General features: G+C 39.7%; 2 protein-coding genes across 2 annotated transcripts; both read left to right on the forward strand.

The window, feature by feature from the left end:
- Positions 1-5539: 5539 nt before the first annotated feature.
- LOC129366000 (zinc-binding protein A33-like) lies at positions 5540-7132 on the forward strand. Its single transcript, XM_055039591.1, has one exon. It carries the CDS (start codon positions 5658-5660, stop codon positions 7062-7064), a length of 1407 nt encoding a protein of 468 aa, XP_054895566.1. The 5' UTR covers positions 5540-5657; the 3' UTR covers positions 7065-7132.
- Positions 7133-9340: 2208 nt separating this feature from the next.
- On the forward strand, positions 9341-11776 carry LOC129365994 (zinc-binding protein A33-like). Its single transcript, XM_055039577.1, has one exon. The coding sequence runs from the start codon at positions 9455-9457 to the stop codon at positions 10880-10882; it is 1428 nt and encodes a 475-aa protein (XP_054895552.1). The 5' UTR covers positions 9341-9454; the 3' UTR covers positions 10883-11776.
- The last annotated feature ends 7 nt before the right edge of the window (positions 11777-11783 follow it).

Below are 11783 nucleotides of genomic sequence, written 5' to 3' on the forward strand. Positions count from 1 at the left end.
TTAACAAAACATCTTTAATGGTTTAATTTAATAAAATCTTTTGATTAGATACTGGGATAAAATTTGTCATGATCAATTAATAAATGAAAAATAATATCAGAAAATGTTTAAAAAATAAATACAAGACAAAATATCGAAAAATAACCTAATAATATTAATAATAAATTATATTAAATAAATAAAAAACCAAACAAATATGAATGAAATAAAGAATAACTTGACAGACAGAAACTCTTGGATCAATTTTTCCGCCTCCTTCTCCAGGTTTAAGCTGCAAATCGATACCTGAAGCTGAATAAATGAGCGCAGATGAAAACGAGGCTCGGCCCGGAGGAGCCGCCCGGCTCGGCCCGGAGGAGCCGCCCGGCTCGGCCCGCTTTGAGTCCATCGCAGTTATTACAGCGCTCTGCGTCAGCCAGCTAATCTGCCCTGGATCCACAGTAAACTGCTCTGCAGGGGGTCCAGCAGAGGTGGCATTTTTTTGTTGTTTTCAAGTATTTATGCTCCATAATTTCAGGTTTGAGTTTCCACTGGATTGTTGCTGGAGTGAAACGAGGTTAACGCGCCGACTTTCAGCTTTAATTTCTGCATGTTGTGGTAAACATGGGGGTAGAGTAACTCATCTCACCCCCGCCGCCCCCCAGGCCCTGCTGGCTGCTCTTCATATGTGGATGCAGGCGACCTCATTTCAGATATTCAATATTCAGCCTTTCGCCATACACACTGCTCAGGCATTAGCCAATGTTGCCCTGATTACAGTTTTTCTATCAATAAAATATTCAATGCATGCTTGTATCATCTGCAGCTGTCTCATAAAATAACAGACAACATCTCTGAGCTCAAAGCTCCCGGGTAAAAGAATAATGCTGGTTTTATTTTATTATTTTCATAGTGAGTCTTCTAGAGACTTATTGAATTCTTTATAACTTCTCTGCTGTTTTTAGTCATGAATCCAAACTTTCACATTTCAGGTTTCTTTCCCTCCAACGTTGGCTGGAACAAGAACAGAAGAAGCCTCATACCTTCAAGGCAAGAAGCGAATATATGGGTTTGTGTTTCAACATACTGGAAGTTTGTAAAATAGTGAAACCTGGTAACCAGTGAAACTCTGCATTGCTCTGAGTGAAGCTCTCCGCTGGCCTTTGCAGAGGAAACGTCTTTGTTTCAGCTGTTGCATGTATGAAGGCGCTTTGGCTACATTCCTGACCACTTTCATTCATTTCATTCATCTTTGGTGGATTCTCCAAAGTTCAGATCGACTTATTGCGCCGTCCCATCTGGTGTACCACACGGTTCTGTTTTGGGCATCCTGCAGTTCTGTAATTTATTCTCCGTCTTGGGCACATTCTTTATTGAAGATCTCTTATCAGAGATATGCAGATAATATTTAGTTGTCTAATTTCTTTATCCTTGTTAAGTCTCTAAGCGACAGACTAAAGACTTTTCCAATCCAGCATCATGTTGCAGACAGACGGGTTGACTGGTTTGAATCCATGAAGAACTGGAACGTCTTTGTTTCAGAAGGAAACTTCTCATCCAAACAGACAGAAATCACATGTGAGGCACCCCAGGGTTCAGTCCTGGGACCCTCCTGTCTTCCATCCCGCTGGTTCAGGTCATAACAAGTAATATTGGTTACCGTAACGACAGAGCTCCACCTTACGATGTCACCTGGTGGCTGAACCGTCCAATCACAGAACAGAGGCTCAGATAAATGAGCCAAAACTTTCTCCAACTGAACAGAAACAAAACTGAAGTTATTATCTCTGGACCTAAAGAGGAACGACGAAGAGTCGACACACAGCTTCAGTTACTACAGCTGGAAACCAGAGCTGAACTTTGACCTGAACCTTCAGAGCCACATAAAGACGGTTACAAAGTCGGCCTTCTATCAGCTGCACAACATTTCCAGGGTTGGAGGACTGAACTCATCCGGACATTTATCTTCAGTCACATTGGTTACTGCGACAGCGTCTTCACAGATAAAAACATCCCTGAATGGCTCAGAACCACAATGGATTAAACATCCCAGAACCTGTCAGAACCAGCCAGAACCAGTCAGAACCTGTCAGAACCAGTCGGGTCCTCTGGTTCTGGGGACCGGGTTGCTCAAAGGGTTCGGTCGGTTTGTAAAAGAACCACAGCAGCTGAAAACATAAACATGTAGCAGTTCTGGTTGATCCAAATCCACGGCTCCATCATCAACCCAGACGCAGAGAGTTTAATGGATCTAAGGCTCAAAAACAATACTTGCCTCTCATATGATGAATAAAACTTCATATTTTGAATGTTTCAGTTTCCAAACTTATATCTGGCATTTTCTGTGCTGACGTTTTCTCATCTTGGTTCCTGATTAGATGTTGTTTTTCCTCCTCCACAGGGTCCAGAGGTTCTGGACCGGCTGGTGTAGCTGCTGCTCTGTGGCCTACATTCAGACGTGTTTGCAGCGGTGACGGGGGCGGGAGCCGCTCAGCTCTCTAACAAAGCTCCTGCAGCAGCTGAAACCTGGAGCGTCTGCGTTATTAACACCATGTTGCTGTCGAGGGTGCTGAGCAGCTTTTCTTTTTTCCGTCTCAAACAGAAAGCTGACCCCCTGTAGAGCTGCTCAGCAGGGGGTCTGCGCTCGCCGCGCCTCCTCTCCTCCACCTCACACCCCCGGGAGACACTTTATGATCTTTATGTCTTTGGAAAGATTTGAACCAAAAGCTCTGGAGAGACTCGTTATTCCTTGGTCTGTGAATCTTTGTGGTTCTCGGTGGATTTCTGTGGTTTTGCCTCAGTTTGTGTCTTAAATTTCATTCTTTCATCGCTCAGCTTTGTTTGCATCGTTTCCTTTCCTTCGTCTGATAAATGAAGATCCTCCACAGTTTGTTTCCAGATTCTCTTTGCTCTCATGTGTCTGAGCTTCACTGAAAACACAAACAGACTAAATTTCTCTTTATTTCTAGTCGTCCAAATAATTTTCACTGAAACCACGTTCACATGATTGGGATCATAAACACAGGAAAGGCCTTCAGGAGGAAGTTGGAATCAAACTCACAACTCTCAGATTGCAAGACTATCACTCTCCCATGAGCAATAATCAATAACTACCTTTATTGATCATTTCCTGAGAGTTTGGGCCTGCAGTCTGGTTCTGGTATCTGTTAATGACCAGAACCTGGAACCATCTGGTGAATCTGAAGCCGTCGTTTTAAACCTGATTAAATCAAAACATGTTGAAGGTTTAAACGCCGCCTCCCTGCTGACGCCGTTCGTTGGGTTTCTGTCTGATCAAACGTCACTTTGCCGTTAGGATTGAAATCTGTCAATAACTGAAGCAACGTGTCTGAGATTAAAGCCTCTGTTTGTGTTTTTCATGGTCTAACTGGGAGTGGACCAGCTGATACTGGAACGTTGAATGGAAATGTCCAGCCTGGACTTCCTGGACCGTTGCTTGGCGTCATGGCGTCATGACATCATGGCGTCATGGCGTCATGACATCATGGCATCATGACGTCATGGCGTCATGCCGGAGTCCACTGAGCCTCTCAGAGGAGACAGAAAGCCTGGCTGATGGAGTTTATGTGGAAGTTATCGGTGGATCCAATGTGGGTCCAGGATTTTTCCTCATTTCCATGAACATATTTCAGTTGGTAGCACTAATGCCTTGCATCAAGAAGGTCCTGAAAATAATTATTTTCAGCTAATCTGAAAATAATTGGACATCATGGTTGAAAGAGGATCAGTTTTTACCAAACTATTTGAAATCGTTAAAGTTTTGAAGCTGATAATGTTTCCAGGATGTCTCTTGAGGTTGTTAATGTTGTTGCTCAGGACTCTCCGTCTGCAGAGGTTTGTTGTGTCTGGAGCCTGGAGACGCTCCAGCGTGACGCTCCTCTGAGCCTCTGGGGCCGCAGACGACAAACAGGAAGGAAAAACTGACAGGAGGAGGAGGAGGAGTTAGGAAAGGAAGAGAAAACAGGAAGAAACATTCAGTGGTTTTAAGATTAAATAAAGAGGAAGAAAGAAAGAAAAAAGTCCTGATGAGTCTCGTTTGAAATGAAAAACAACCTTTAACCAAGAACTAAACATGCTTTTAATTAAACCCATATTTCTATTTTTAAAAAGGTTTTTTTGTTAATTTGATGTAATAATTTTAAATGTCCAGTTTTATAACTTTTATTGAGGGTTTTCAAACATCCATCTATGTTTCACTTAATGAAAATAGATCATTTAATTTACTGAATGAGTTCGCAAATTAATAATTAAACTAGATTATTGAGTTTGCTCTTCAAAAAGCCAATCAGATCAGTTCATGTTGTTCTCAGAAACATCTAATTCATCAGGTCACTGTAAAAGTTACATTTTATTGGAATTAAATTCAACGTTGTGGAAAAGTTTCAACACAGTTATGTGCAAATGTTTCCACAAAATGCATATTAACAACATATTAAAGATCCTTTATATGATGGAAGATGGAAGATGAGAAAGTTCTGCTTATTTTAGATTTATCAGCTGAATAATATAGAGCTGCAAACATAGAAACAGAAGATTATTAGACCAGCAATAAGGACAGAATAAAGTTTTGCTTTATGATGACAAAAATCAGCTGATTATTTAAGTTCCTACATTCAGGTTGTCATATATCTGTTGGCTCTTGTTTCTCACTGCAACATTTAATGTTTTAGAAAGAAAAAAACTTTGAAATGTCATTATTAAAAAAAACATCTGATGTTTTCCGTTCTGGTTCACAGTAGAAGGACTGTCACTCATTTTATTTGTCTATTTCTGATAACTGATATAATTTAAAGTCGAAAGATTTAAACATTCAGTTCAGTGTCAGCAGAAAATGTTGAGGGGAAAAAGTTATTTAGATTCTTTCTTCCTATCAATGTTTAATATTAATGTAATAAAATCCATTAAGTCTCATAGAAGTTATTTATTTCCCTGAACACAAAGACATTGGAATAAAGGCATCAACAATGTTCTCACAGCGCCACCTGGTGGACACAAATATTCACTGCAGAGATAAATATAATTTTCATCAGACTGAAAAATCCACTGCAAATAAAAACTGAAGTCATTCAGTGAGTTTATTGATGACGATCAGAACAACTTTATGGAGTTTCACCAACAATAAAATAACTAAAAGGATTTAAAATTTTCTCTCATTGGCAGAAAATCATCAAAATATGAAACTGAAATAAGATTTTAAAACTTCACTTTGATTCTTTATGTTTTGGTAGATATTAAAAGTCATTATTCTGTATTGTTTTTTAATATAAACAATAAAATCAGGAATATAACTTTGTTCTCCGCTCACATATTTAACTCCACTTACTGAAAGCAGAAAGCAGAATCATATTTATTGGATAAAAGAGTTAATTATATAATTCAATGGCTTTATGTATAAAATCAGCTCTTTTACCAAGAGAACAAGGAAATTACACTGCAGAAAAAAAGCACAACGTTCACCCGGAAGAGTTGCACAATAACCTGTTGAACCGGAAACGTCACTGAGAGGAAAATGAAAGTATTTTAACCGATGAAAAGGAGCCGAGACGCCATTACAGGGTGGAGATCTGAGCTGAAAGACGAAGGTTTACTGGAACTTAAAGAAAAGCTGCAGAAACTTTGACCTGGTGATTTCTGGTTCTGGAGGATTTCTGTAGAAAATGGCAGAAAACACGGCTCTGTTGGAACGTTTCCTGAACTGCAATGTTTGTTCAGAGACGTTCAGAGATCCTGTGTCTCTGAGCTGCAACCACAGCTTCTGTTCAAGCTGCCTGCAGAAATTCTGGGAACAAACTGGAAACAAGAATTGTCCCATCTGCAAAAGGAAATCTTCTAAGGACTTTCCATATGTTAACTTCTCTCTGAAGGAACTGGCTGATTCTTTCACTGGAAGACAGAAATCTGGATCCTCAGAGACAGAAACAGGAGGAAAGCAGCTGATGGTCTGCAGTAAACACCAAGAAGACACTAAACTGTTCTGTGAAGACGAGCAGAGAGCTGTGTGTCCTGTCTGTGACTTTTTTCTCCACCAGAGTCACAAAGTGGTTCCTATTGAACAAGCAGTCAGAGATCTGAAGCAGCAGCTGAAATCGGACTTAGAGTCTCTGCAGGACAAGAGGAACAAACACAAACAGGTGGAGAAAACATACGATGATGTGATTCAACACTCCAAGAAGCAGCTGCTGTCCACAGAGAGACAGATCAGAGCAGAGTTCAACAAGCTCCACCAGTTCCTGAGAGAGGAAGAGGAGTCCAGACTGGCAGCTCTGAGGGAGGAAGAGGAGCAGAAGAGGAAGACTATCAGCAGAGAGATGAAGAGGATTGAGGAGCAGATCTCCTCTCTGTCAGACAGCATCTCTGCTGTTGAAGAAGAGCTGCAGAAAGACAACGTGTCGTTCCTCAGCAGTTATAAAGACACTCAGAGCAGAGCCAGAGGTCAGAGGTCACTGCCAGACCCACAGGTAGTCCCAGGAGCTCTTATAGATGTGGCCAAACACCTGGGCAACCTGTCCTTCATAGTCTGGGAGAAGATGAAGGACAAGGTGAAGTTCAGTCCCGTCATTCTGGACCCAAACACTGCAAATGGATGGATGCACCTGTCTGATGATCTGACCAGGGTGAGTCATGGAAACACAGAGCAGCAGCTTCCCGATAATCCAGAGAGAAACACTAAATATAACAATGTTTTTGGTTCTGAGGGCTTCAGCTCAGGGAAACACAGCTGGGAGGTGGAGGTGGGAGATCATCCTGGCTGGATAGTCGGTTTAGCTAAAGAGTCTGTTGACAGGAAGGGAAAGATACTTGTTTCACCAAAATATGGAATCTGGTGTTTATGGCATCGTGATGGAAAATACACCAACAGTGATGGTAAAACTCTGAAAGTGATGAAGAGTCTCCAGAGGATCAGAGTCCAGCTGGACTATGATGCAGGGGAGGTTTCGTTCTACGACTGTGAAGAAAAGAGTCACATCTACACTCACAAAGACACTTTCACTGAGAAACTCTTTGCTTATTTTAATGTTGGAAAATCTGCTGATGCCAAAACATCTGAGATCAAAATCTGTTAACCTGATATTTCTGTTTAAAGTTCAAACTTTTCTGTTTTAATTCCTGAGTCATTTTGCATTTTTAATCAGTCTCTCTATTTGCAATCAGACTGACTTTCATTTTAAATCCTTAATAAATGTCTTTCATCATTTTAAGGTTTTTAACTTTTATTTGAAATTAACAGAAATAAATCATTAAATATTTTGATTTTTAATTTTTCTGTTAATTTGAATTTGTATGAAAGTTAATTTTATGAATATTTTGTCTTCAGTTTTTCTTGTCAATTAAATAGAAAAATGTAAAAAGTGTTAATGTTCAGACATGATCCAATATTTAATCATCAATCAATATCTAAAATTCTCTCACAACCATTTCATATTTCTTCATATTCTGTTAAATTAAAACAAAGATGATAATTTTTAGCTTGTTTTTACGTTTTGTAAAAACTTATTACAAGTTCAGAAAAGGAAACAAATATTTTTACAAGCTACAAACGTGGTTCTAATCAGACATTTTTTAATTCTGTAATGATTCATTTTAGCAATAAAACATTTATAAATAAATATTCAGATTTACTTTTCTCTGTTTTCTGCCCTGATTTTTCTGATTTTTCAGTCTAAAACTGATTTCTATGAGATTCAAACAGTTGATCAAAATTGCCTGTTAGCTTTATAAGTTTCTTCATGGATTAAACATGTTTATTTTTATTTGGCTGCTGAATTAAACTCTGTGGTTCACTGAGTTTAAATGACGTTACAAACACAGGAGGCAGATTTATTAGTCCAGATGTTTATGCTGATTGAAAGCTTTGGATGTCAAAAGGTTTTATTTCCTAAACATTTCTCAGAATCAGTTTATTTCTGATGGCAGATTTTGGATGAAAGCAGAACTTTTCCAGACAGAAGTTCTGCTGTTTGATCAGAAACTTTCTGCTGAGCAGATCCACCATCTAAATGTGTGAAGCCGTTGCTAACAAGGTTTTCCTGATATCTGCCTCTTCTCATTATAAAACTGAGACAGGATTCAGAGAATAACATCAAAACCTGCTTCATCTTTCACAGATATAAGCATATATAGTCTCTTCCAGAGTCTCCTGGTTCTGCTGCAGCCCGGATCCTTCAGTTTGGACCTCTAGTCCTGTCCAGGGTTCCTGTGAAGGATCACAAAGTAAAGTGACCAACTCGGTCCACTGACCTGATGTTCTGATCTCTGGACCATCAAGCTCCTGATGCCAAGGTCCAAAACCAGCTCCGACCCGAAACCGTTTCTTCTCCTGGATCAACACCAAATATTTGACAGTCGGTTCAGGATGGATCTGCAGTGAGCTGGACAGGGATTAATGTAAATGTTCTGATTCAACTCTGTATTTAAAGAGATGGAAATGAAAACATGCAACAAATCACACATTAAGAATAATTGTTTCAAATTATTCAAAGATTCTATGATCCCATCTGAATTCACTCACTGGAAACTTCAAGAGGCGTTCAGGGACTCGGGTGTGAGGTACGAAGACGCCTGCAGGCTCGTAACTATCATCTGAGTACAAGCTGCATGTTTGGTGACCAACCAACTTGACTTCTCACAGAAAACAGGGTCCAGAGCAGAACCGGGTCCAGAGTCCTCATGTTTCTGTGCAGGATAATAAGCTTTGTTATCCTCCTTGTTGGAGGATAATAAAGCTTAAATTGCATTGAAATGCATCTGAACAGAGAGTCAAGGGTCAATGTGCAGCACTAAGTATGATCATAAACATATTATCAGGGTTAAACATCAACTTTACATTAAATATTCAGATCATCCAATGTGTCAAAAACCTTATTAAAAGTTAGAGAGTAAGTTAATGTGGTGAACTGGGCTGGTGGCAGAATCCACAGTTTGGTTTGAAACAATCTGACATTTAAATATTGAAAAAGAACCAAAAAGCCTCATTTATATCTGAACTAGTTTTCTTCCTTCACAGCTGATTTTTCTCACATCGATCACTTTCTCTTCTTAAGCCTTTTCTAAAAAACTCAGAATGACAGGAGAGGAATTAGATCTGAACTTATTAATGAAACCTTCATGTCAGAAAACACAATATGTGATTTTAAAAAATACATTCATCTGTTTACTTCATGTTACAATATAAAAAGTAATCAGCCTAATGTGACAGTATAATAATCAGAATGCTGCTGTCTAATTGTGAAAAGTCCTCCAACAGCGCCACCTGTTGGATGGAAATACTCACAGTAGATTGTGTTATGAAGCATGTCACAGGTCAAAGTACAAAAACTCAGACATTTTGAAGAGGCTTTAGACGCCATGACTTGATTTTAAAGCTCTGCTAAAAACCAACAAATGTTTGGAAGATTTTAGGAAGAAGCAGCTGAAACTTTTGGTGAGTCGAACTGCTGAAATAATTAAATACAAAATGGCAGAGAGAGCTCTTCTTGAGGAGTTTCTGAGCTGCCATGTTTGTTCAGAGACGTTCAGAGATCCTGTGTCTCTGAGCTGCAACCACAGCTTCTGTTCAAGCTGCCTGCAGAAATTCTGGGAACAAACTGGAAACAAGAATTGTCCCATCTGCAAAAGGAAATCTTCTAAGGATTCACTAATAATTAACTTCACTCTGAAGGACCTGGCTGATTCTTTTACTGGAAGACAGAAATCTGAATCCTCAGAGACAGAAAAAGGAGGAAAGCAGCTGATGGTCTGCAGTAAACACCAAGAAGACCCTAAACTGTTCTGTGAAGACGAGCAGAGAGCTGTGTGTCCTGTCTGTGAGTTTTCTCTCCACCAGAGTCACAAAGTGGTTCCTATTGAACAAGCAGTCAGAGATCTGAAGCAGCAGCTGAAATCGGACTTAGAGTCTCTGCAGGACAAGAGGAACAAACACAAACAGGTGGAGAAAACATACGATGATGTGATTCAACACTCCAAGAAGCAGCTGCTGTCCACAGAGAGACAGATCAGAGCAGAGTTCAACAAGCTCCACCAGTTCCTGAGAGAGGAAGAGGAGTCCAGACTGGCAGCTGTGAGGGAGGAGGAGGAGCAGAAGAGGAAGACTATCAGCAGAGAGATGAAGAGGATTGAGGAGCAGATCTCCTCTCTGTCAGACAGCATCTCTGCTGTTGAAGAAGAGCTGCAGAAAGACAACGTGTCGTTCCTCAGCCGTTATAAAGACACTCAGAGCAGAGCCAGAGGTCAGAGGTCACTGCCAGACCCACAGCTGGTCCCAGGAGCTCTGATAGATGTGGCCAAACACCTGGGCAACCTGTCCTTCAGAGTCTGGGAGAAGATGAAGGACAAGGTGAAGTTCAGTCCCATCATTCTGGATCCAAACACTGCAAATGGATGGATGCACCTGTCTGATGATCTGACCAGGGTGAGACGTTTGGACGCAGAGCAGCAGCTTCCTGATAATCCAGAGAGAAACTCTGGATATGCCAATGTGTTTGGTTCTGAGGGCTTCAGCTCAGGGAAACACAGCTGGGAGGTGGAGGTGGGAGATCATCCTGACTGGATAGTCGGTTTAGTTAAAGAGTCTGTTGACAGGAAGGGAAAGATTTCTTCTTCACCAGAAAATGGGATCTGGTGTTTGCTGCATCGTGATGGAAAATACACCAACGGTGACGGTGAGACTGTGACAGTGATGAAGAGTCTCCAGAGGATCAGAGTCCAGCTGGACTATGACAGAGGGCAGGTTTCCTTCTACGACTGTGAAGAAAAGAGTCACATCTACACTCACAGAGACACTTTCACTGAGAAACTCTTCCCTTACGTTTATGTTTTTGATGCTGCTGATGCCAAAACTCGTGATATCAAAATCTGTCAACCTGAGATTTCATTCTACAGGTAATAGTTGTGATTCTTATTTCTTATTTTAGATATGCATTTCTGTTTTGGAACCTTTTGGAACATTCTGGATCATTTTCAAACTTTTTGGATTTCGATCTGTAAAAATCGATCAGAGTTTACAGGTGAAATATACATTTAAGATTCACATTTAAAATATGTTCTTACTTGAGCAAAATTATGAAAAAATATATTTGTATTTTTTTTAATGTAAATATTTTTGTTTTCTTGTTAAAATGAGAGAACATGGTGTAAAATATCAGCTGTGAGGAGCAAGACAGTGAGACTGTGTTTTTATTGTAATTATGAAATGTACAAAATTGTTCGGATAATATTTCTTTAACTGGAGCAAATATTTCATGATCATAATGTGTTTAATGCAGTAAACTGTAATTTAAACAATGATAATTATTCTTAGTTTGTTTTTAACTGTTTTGTAAAAACTGTTCAGAAGTTCAGGACTGGTTCTTGGTGTCAGTTTTGTTTTTAATTGTTGTGACGATTCACAACAATTACCTGTTATAATAGTCCAGTGATAAGTTATGTTGACCAAATGCTGTAGATTTCAAATGATTTGTTTCCTGAAACATTTATTTATCAGAACCAGTTAATTTTCAACAGCAGATGTTTTCTAACAGCAGTTTGTCAGAAATGTTCTCCTGAACAGATCCGCCATGATCTCTGATCTCTGATCTCTGCATGATTCACATAACAGACAGGAGTCACAGCACAAAGCATAGAAATCTGTGGCTCATCTTCATCGGAGAATTACAGTAAAAATATTAATACTGTCATAAAACTCAATACGGAGCTTTCTGCTGTCTCCCTGTAATGTCTGCTGATATAGAAACACTGAACTGAATGTTTCCTGCTTGCAGAATAAAAAGGCTTCAGTCTTCATGTGT

Source organism: Poeciliopsis prolifica, unplaced genomic scaffold, assembly GCF_027474105.1.
Source record: "Poeciliopsis prolifica strain line A6 unplaced genomic scaffold, Auburn_PproV2 SCAFFOLD014, whole genome shotgun sequence".
NCBI classification, from domain to species: Eukaryota; Metazoa; Chordata; class Actinopteri; order Cyprinodontiformes; family Poeciliidae; genus Poeciliopsis; species Poeciliopsis prolifica.

What these genes read in the sequence shown, in the direction of transcription:
- LOC129366000 (XM_055039591.1), top strand. Translation starts at nt 5,658, where the DNA reads ATGGCAGAAAACACGGCTCTGTTGGAACGTTTCCTGAACTGCAATGTT.
- LOC129365994 (XM_055039577.1), top strand. Translation starts at nt 9,455, where the DNA reads ATGGCAGAGAGAGCTCTTCTTGAGGAGTTTCTGAGCTGCCATGTTTGT.